This window comes from Tachysurus fulvidraco, chromosome 18 (assembly GCF_022655615.1).
Source record: "Tachysurus fulvidraco isolate hzauxx_2018 chromosome 18, HZAU_PFXX_2.0, whole genome shotgun sequence".
NCBI lineage: Eukaryota > Metazoa > Chordata > Actinopteri > Siluriformes > Bagridae > Tachysurus > Tachysurus fulvidraco.
In genome coordinates, this window is record NC_062535.1 from 11134648 (window position 1) to 11144014 (window position 9367).

The window sequence follows — 9367 nt, forward strand, 5'->3', positions numbered from 1 at the left end:
TTTTTAATCGACACTTACAATTATTTCTGATCCCGCGTTTTATAGATTTGTGTCATAGAATGTGTGTTCTATAATTTAGCTGAATGAGAGACACAAAACTTCACATGGATTGTAAATGTTGTTTCTGCAGTTCATTCACACTTCCAGGATGTAACTTTAAATAGATTTAGGCCCCCCTCTTTCTGACAAAACACACACGTCGTGTGACAATTTACCCAACATCCTCTACATGAAGTGATACTTCATTTAAATAAAACATACGACATTAATTGAGGAAATATCCCCGATTGTAACATTTTTTTCACTTAATTAGTATTCAAGTATTAGTGGCCTCTGAGCCAGAGTTTAGCTCTCATGACCCTCTAATCCTGCTTCTGTCCATTCATCACAAATCCAGCTCAAATCTTTCCTCAATGAGAAATTCAAATTGTCATGTTTTTATAGAGAAAAAAGCAATAATTTAACACGCGCATGCATTATACAAGAAAAGAACAAAAATCCGGAAAACTGCACGTTTCGTGAAAACAAACAATAAAATTTTAATTTAAATATTGTAAAATCACAATTAATTGATCCAAGGGGAATTTAACTGAAGTGAAGCTTGGACTTTTGCGTATTCGACTTTGAATAATGTGTTTTTCTTTTCTTTGTGTCTGTTGCTTTTGGTTTTCAGTGGATACATTTTATTTAAAGAGGTCCTGATCTTTGACCGACCCCGAATATCAACCCCCTAAACAAGCATCAGTAAGAAGCAACAAGTCCCCAACACCCCCCCCCCCCCTTTTTTTTAATCTCATCGAATGACACTTTTCAGGAAACGACATAACTATATTTTTAACTATTAAAAATCGATACATTTAGTTTGCACTAAAGTGTCACGTGACATGCTTGTTTACACTTTGTTTACAATAATGACCTGGATTTATTCAGGCACTGTAAATCCTTTTGACGCTACTTCAGCTAGGCTATTTCATAACCGACACATCATTTACTCAATCACTTTAGTGCTATTTATGCCAAATACACGTTCAGTTAACGCTTCAACAGCAAACCTACTGAGCTTCCGAAATAAACCGTCAAAATATGTGTTCCAAATAAAAAAAGTCAAATAAAACAACTAAAAACAACAAAAACAAATGATTTTCACACTAAATAAACCTGTATTATGTTTATACCGAACGTGAATTTGTCAATGAAGTAAATCGATAAGAAATTACCTTTGTTTTTTTTCTTCCTTTTCTTCTTCTACTCATTATTACTAAAAAAACAGCATGGGTAACTTGATATCTTAACAATGACAGATTACATAGAATAAATAATTTCATTGTTAAGAGAAAATGCATTTGCAACAATATACTACAGATGATTAAAACAATAATGGAACAAACTATTAACAATAAAATCATTTTTCCCCAAACATGTCAGAACATTGTTTGTATATATGTTATAGACATAGCCCCTCACGGGACTCTAGATTATCTAGATTCACAGACTACAATCTCAGAATATATTCATGTTTTTGCGGTTTAATTTGTATTTAAATTTGTTTGTTTATTAATACATTTCCATTGTTCTACATGCCCTGAACTCACAGTGCGCTTTTGGCTGGAACTGGAATGGATAAGTAATGCAAAGACCAAATTAACACCAGAATAAGAGCAACAGCTGAGAAATTTATTTGTTTCATCCCGACGCAAAAAACCTTTGCTTAATAATAATAATAATAATAATAATAATAATAATAATAATAATAATAATCAAGTGAAAAATTAATCAACGACCTATTTACAGTTTGTTCAGACCTATCACTTCTTTTCTATCATATTTGCACAATTTACAAGAATGAAAAATACAACGGGGGGGAAAAACATAAAAAAATAAAAAAGAATAGATAAAATACACAGGCTCAGTCACGTGTTTACAAACCAAGCAATTGCGGCATGTGGGTCAGATAAAATAACCTTAAATCACTCTGAATTGTGCCCCGGCGTTTCCTGTGTATTAAAACTTGTACTTCACAGATAATAATCATTAAAAATATTTAAACTCTCAAGTTTTCACAAGATAATCTAGATTGTGTAAAGGCTGGTATCCCTTTCATTTTTCATATTACATATTGGCCTAAAGCTATTATATTTCAATTGTAGGCAAATCGGAGAAATTAAATTCTGTTGATAAGACAGTACCAATGAAGCAAAGCTTAAATAATAATCACCTTTAAATTTACAAGAAAACATTCTGTACAAAAAGCAGGTATTTATAATCTAAAAAGAGGTAAATATTTGGTTACTTGTTTGTGAATAATATGTGGTTCAGTTTTAGGATTTTGCTTCTTGCTTTAAATGTGCGTCAGTGGGACGGTTCCGTTAATGGCAGCTGCAGTGGTCTGATAGTGTTGCGGCAGCGCATGCAGTCTGCTCTGAACAGCCGCGTCTCCAGCCTCCGCCGCCGGTAAGTACATGCTGATCATCTCGCGCAGGTCACCTGGACAGGGTGCGCGGGATGCGCCGCTGAGGGGAGGGCTAGAGCTTGGCTCGGGCTTCACGAGCGATCCGAGCGCGCCAACGGCTCCCGCCGCCGCCGAGACAGAACTCTGGTGCTGCGTGTACTGCATGGCATAGGTCGACGGTGAGGCGCTCACGTAACTCGGAGAGTTCGACATGGGGCTGTACTGCAGCGCGCTCATGTCATAGCGGTGCACGGGCTGCGCGCTGGCGGCGTGCTGATGGTGAGGGTGGTGATGTCCATGGTGATGCGGGTGATGTCCGTGATGGTGAGCGGCCCCAGCGCTTGCGTGCTGACCGTAGGCTAACTGCGCCTCCTGCATCATGGCTGCGGCAGCGGCTGCAGTATACGCACCGTTAGCCCAGCCGTTCACGTGTGCGTAACTCGCCGCCCCTGCGCCTCCACCGTGACCCGCGGGACTCTCTAACCTCTGCGCTGTGCTCATCCCCAGAGTCACACCGCCACCGCCGGCAGAACTTGCGAGCAGCCCGCCAGCCAGGGAGTATTTGTCCTTTTTAAGCAGCGTTTTGGTCTTCCTGCGTGGCCGGTACTTGTAATCCGGGTGCTCCTTCATGTGCATGGCGCGCAGGCGCTTCGCCTCGTCAATAAAAGGCCGCTTTTCCGCCTCTGACATGACCTTCCACTCGGCCCCAAGCCTCTTGCTGATCTCCGAGTTGTGCATTTTGGGGTTTTCCTGTGCCATCTTCCGCCGCTGCCCGCGGGACCAAACCATAAACGCGTTCATGGGGCGCTTGACGCGCTCCTGGCTCAATTTCCCCGCAGCGTTTTGCCCCGTGTGCCCCGCACCCGTGTTCGTTTGGGGTGCCGGGGAATGCAAGTCCGTCTCCATCATCATGCTATACATTCACCTGGATTTAACTTTCGCACTCAACACGCGAGAAACATTCACTCTTGGAGTCAAGCAGCGGCGTCCCTGTCCTGTCCGCTTGCACGGACGCGCAAAAGAAAAGGTTCCCACACAACAAGGAAACAGGTATACAATCCAAAGCCGATACAAGTCGCTATTTTCTTTACCTTTCTTTTCAGCTTTTGATTTTCTCATCCGGTGCAGTGAAAAGTCTGTGAGCTACTTTGGGTGACGCTGGAGAAAAAGTTAGTAGCAGAGCGGCCATATGATGCGCTTTGACAGCCGCTAAATGAGAGCAAAGCGACCAATCAGGTTCGAGCTGAGGACTGATTTGCATGGCGGGTGGTCACGTGACCTGAGCTCAGCTTCCACTCTCCAGCGCGCTGAAGGTAAACACTATCCTACAAAGCCACGTTGCGACGCGCATGTTGGACAAATATATGCAACTGATAAAGAAATAATATCCAAAACCCCTAGAGTTGGACTAACCAATAACATCTCGAGACACAAAATTATAATGCCTTATTCTTTGTAATTTCTCCTTACTATTTGCCAGAAACTGTGGTAATTATTTAAAGAGTAGTTTGAGAAATACTTCATTCCTCAGTGTCTATATATATAGACTATATAAAAATATAGTCTATAAGAAAATATAAGGGAATTTCTGTAAATATACACACAGAAGCTATTAGAGTGAAATTGATGTCCTAACACATATATAATATTTAAATAGATCCAAGACGCAAATTAAGACTATAGAAGTGAATGCAACAAGGAAGAATAGCCAATTAATTTAATACTACTATCTAATGTTGTTGTTGTCAATGTCAACATTTTAATATAAAGCTTGTCAACATTTTAATATAAAGCTTATTCTTGGTAGTTTTGTTTTCTTTACTGATCTAAAGTGTTGAAAGTAAAGTAACATCAGTCTGCATGGAACACATTGTTAAATAAACAACTGTCGAAAAAAAAAAATATATATATATATATATATATATATATATATATATATATATATATATATATATATATATATATATATATATACAATTTCAGTTGATTTAATAGATTTTAATTTAAGGTTATTGTTTAATGTTGTTAATATAATGAAACATTTTTATTATTTAGCCAAGAGGCATATCATATTATCCCAAATGCAAAATTGCATAACGTGCATAAATAAATATCGATGGTGACTTTGATGTATTTTAAGGTTTTTGACACTGTATATGATCAAATATGCACTCGCACAGCTTCGGGGTTTCTCACACAGCTCGCTGCTTTTGTTTCGATCTGCTTTAAAACCCGTGAAAGACTCTTTTCAGTAAATTGGTGCCACAGGTGCTTCCCTGTTGTGTCAGTTGCTAAGAAACAGGTGACTGACGCCCAGCACACGTGCCACATCAGACCACTTTGTCCACAAGTGGCTTTAGGGCATGATTCAAGCTAAAAAGGGTTTTCAGAAACTGAAAAACAATTAACGGTGTTATCCCCATGTTAATAACAAGTACGTGTTGTATTAACTACAACATCAAAAATCATTTTAAAAATAATTTTGTAAATGTCTTTTCATGTCCTTAAGCTAAATAGAATAATCTGGTAGTTAATAGAGAAGGCTTATGAGAGCACAGCTAACTGAAGATGAAGGACGGCCTCTGTTTTAGATACAATAAACTGGATAAAATGAGAATGCTTTACACTAAATTGGATAAAATGAGAATGCTTTACACTAAATTGGATAAAATGAAAGCACATCAAACTTCATTTTAAAGCATCGCATCCCATTCTCGATGGAGTCAAGCAGCCTTCAGCCGTGTATCAGACTGTTCGAAAAAAGAAAATTCATCTTTGTGTTTACTTATCTATTTCAACAATATATTTTATCCGATTCAATGGTTCTTAAGTGTCTATTTTTCTAGGGTATCAAAGTTATATATCCCAACCCACTCACAGATAACCAAGAGAGAGTGTTTATTTATTTATTTATTTATTTATTTATTTATTTATTTATTTATTTATGTATGTATGTATGTATGTATGTATGTATGTATGTATGTATGTATGTATGTATGTATGTATTTATTTATTTATTTATAAATAAATATATACATAGCTAGTTATTATTATTACTAATAGTAATAGTAATAACAATAATAATAATAATTAGTATTAGTAATATTATTATTTTATTCTTAGTAGTAATAATAATATTAACATTAATTGATGTAATATTATTGATGTTGATGCTGCTGATGCCGTTGTAGCTTACTAAATTTATTATAATTAATTGTATTATATTATAGCCTACTTTATTCAGATGTTCATATTTTAGTTTTAATCTTGCATATCAAAAAATAGTGAGACGTTTAATAGTGAACACTATCGACTGTTTTTTTTTTTACTACGCTGCAAAAATCGAGTTAACATTAAATGCATTTTAAAAGTAAAAAATACCAACATAAGATTTTATGTATATAAAATAAATAAATATATACATATAGAGAAGAGGACGTCGCTCACATCTCTCCGATTTTACACCAGACCTGCTCAGAATATCTGAGAATTAATTGTTAATGAAACAAAAAATATCTTTATACAGCGTCAGAGGAACAGAGTTAACAACTTAATCATCACACTCATCACTGCAAGAAGAATAGAAATAGCCATTATGCAATTAGACGTTATTTGTAGAATTGTACTATTTGCTTTGACAATGCTCACAGTATTGCAGCTGGCCAGTAGAGCTAATAAAACACGATAATAAACAACGTGCGTGTCAGTGGAAGTAAACAACAAACAGAAACAAAGAGTAGTGGTTTTCTATCACATATTCAGGGTAAATCCCATGCAGAATACCCGTCATTTCCTACAGGCCAGATTATTGATACGTATAACAGTAACTTTATATCACGTTTGACTTTGTAGCTAATTAAAGTGCAATTAAATAACGCTTTATATATCCAAATAGGTTATTGATTATAGTAAATGACCTATTAATTATAATAATAAGATAATTATAATGGGCTATATTATAAAGGTAAATAAAAAATATATATATAAGAATAAGAATAACAATAAGAATACTTATTTTTTTTAATTGGGTGAAAGATAGGATGGAGATGAGGGTAAAATGAGAGTAAGACAGGATGGAGAAGAGAGTAACAGGCTCTATACAGTCTGCATGGACAGACAAGTGGTTTCTCTTGAACCTGGGAGCGCGAGCACCTGACAGATGTTGACCGTGTGAAAGCGCGCGCTGCGGCTCTTCAGCATGTTTTAAAGCCTAATTGGGCGCATGGGGGGGAGAGAGGGAGAGAGGAGAGAGAAAGCGAGAGAGAGAGAGAGAGAGAGAGAGAGAGAGAGAGAGAGAGAGAGAGAGAGAGAGAGAGAGAGAGAGATCAGGGGATATAACGCGCCCAGGGCCAAACTTCCATTTTACGCCCATTTTCCAGTCGCAACGCTTATTTTCGGCATCATTTTCACGTCGTTCACCGACGCTCTGAGTACCGAGCAGTCGGAAAATGAAGCGTGCAACCAAGAAGAGGGAGCCGAGCTGAGCCTCTCATCTACCATCAGCATGGAGAAAAGCGGACACAGAGAGTCACATCCTCCAGTCTAACCTCCAGCACCGTGACTACAGGGAACCTCAGCTCGCTCCGATCACAGCAACACTCACTAATGCAGCTTAATGTGGACATGGTCCGTTTTTTATATGTTCCTGGTAGATTGTTAGGCGTTCATTACTAGAGCCCTCGAGTGCATGCTAGAAACATACAGAAATAAGTTCTTATAATACAAAAAAGTCTACTTTTCAAGGCTTTTAATGGATTCTTCATACTTTATAATGCACTATTTTGGCCTTGGTATAAACAGATGTAGATATGTGAACTATATATAAATTTACCTCCAACAATCTAAGACATTTTCATACATCTTACTGTGAATCCAATCAGAGTTGTGATAATCATTATTAATATTGATGTAACATCCATAATGATACAGTTCTGAAAAACAGCATGCAATCACAGATTTTTAATAAAGACACTGTTTTTTCCCCCTTAATCAAAACTCATTGTCATATAATAGTTCTGTAATAAATGCACAAACATTATTTAACAGACATTTTATTTATTGTCTTTATCTAGCAGAACTGTTTATCTTTTCGGTGATGTATTTGTAAGGACTGTATAAAGGATTTCTTACATCTTTTAGTAAGAACAAATGTAAATTGCCCTTTTTCCTATTATCATTAGAGCTTTATCACTAATTTCTACAAATCAACAGAAGTACAGTATATAAGTTGTAATTTCGCATATGAATAACCAAACCGACAACATAGAGGAGAATTTTGTTATATCATAATAGACAAATAATTTAAAAAATACAATAGAGTGACTTAACAAAATGATGTGGTCATTTTCTCTGGTTATTTACCCATGCAGCAACAGGTTAAATGCAAAGGCCCCTTTTCAATTGCCACATTAATTCTGTTGCATCTTTTTTTGCTTTACATATCCACACTTAAGGGTCATTATCCAGTAACTATATAAAAGCAATGCACCAAATAAAAAACAACATAGTATATATTAAAGTGTAAAAAAAAAAAAGTGTGAGGCTAATTGATACTAATATCCACCAAATGTCCCCCTCGTTTTCCTCTTGCATTCTAAACTATAATTTGTCTTAAAACTGCAAAATGCATCATTTTGTCAAATAGACACACACACACACACACACACACACACACACACACACACACACACACACACACACACACACACACACACACACACACACACACACACACACACACACACACACACACGTTTCCCAGCCAAATTAGCATTAGCAACTCATCAGATAAACACACACAAATGCACAATACTCTCTCTCTCTCACACACACACACACACACACACACACACACACACACACACACACACACACACACACACACACACACACACACACACACACACACGCACGCACACACGCACACACACACACACACACACACACACACACACACACACACACACAAACACACACACACACGCACGCACACACGCACACACACACACACACACACACACACACACACACACACACACACACACACACACACACACACACACACACACACACCGGGATGTGATCGCAGCATGTTTCCACCTGCTTGAGCACCTATCCCTGCTGTTAGCTTGGGAATCTCTAAGCCCACAGGCTTCTCCTGCCCAACCAGTAAGCAGAGTCAGCTTCACAGGATCAGCTGAAGCTTCTAGAAACAACATGTTAGTGCACTACGGGGGTTAACACTATCAAAGGCATTTTTCTCTCTCGCAGGCGATTTGCGTAAGCTTCCTGTCACAGCAGCTGTCAGGTCTACTGCATGAGCCCTGACTTGACAAGGCTGCCATAGCTGTGACCTAGCCAGTGTCTCTCAGTACAGTCATGAGGTTTGATTCAAGCATGGACGTTAAAGGCAAGGAGGCTGAGCTGATGGAATAGAACATCTATTCTTTCATGGTGTATACTGTACATAAGGGCTAGCCAATGTCTCCCAGTACAGTCATGAAGTTTGATGCAAGCATGGACGTTAAAGGCAAGGAGGCTGAGCTGATGGAAGAGAACGTCTATTCTTTCATGGTGTATACATAAGGGCTCAAGGAATGGTTTAAATCTCAGTATCTTGAAGGTTACAAGGGGCAGAAACTTTATCTGAAGAGACATCAAGTGTTCTGAAGAACAGACAGCAAAATGGATTAGTATAACCTTCAACTATAAAAGTGCAATGAAACACTGCACACGAAAAAATAGATGAATAGCAGAGAACTCTGTGCACTGTAAGGTTTATTCTCTGCTGAGGACGGTGACAGCTAAACAACCTGTCGATGCCTTGGTGTGCTATGATTATTGGCACAACAAAGTCAAAATTTCTGATCCCAGCCTTCACCGTCAGTTTGTCTCTATTGTCATCTTTGCTAGATATAG

At 37.9% G+C, this 9367-nt stretch overlaps 1 protein-coding gene across 1 annotated transcript; it reads right to left on the bottom strand.

Moving 5' to 3' along the window:
- Positions 1-882: 882 nt before the first annotated feature.
- sox1b (SRY-box transcription factor 1b) lies at positions 883-3743 on the bottom strand. The gene has a single exon (XM_027156461.2). It carries the CDS (start codon positions 3368-3370, stop codon positions 2339-2341), a length of 1032 nt encoding a protein of 343 aa, XP_027012262.1. The 5' UTR covers positions 3371-3743; the 3' UTR covers positions 883-2338.
- Positions 3744-9367: the final 5624 nt, after the last annotated feature.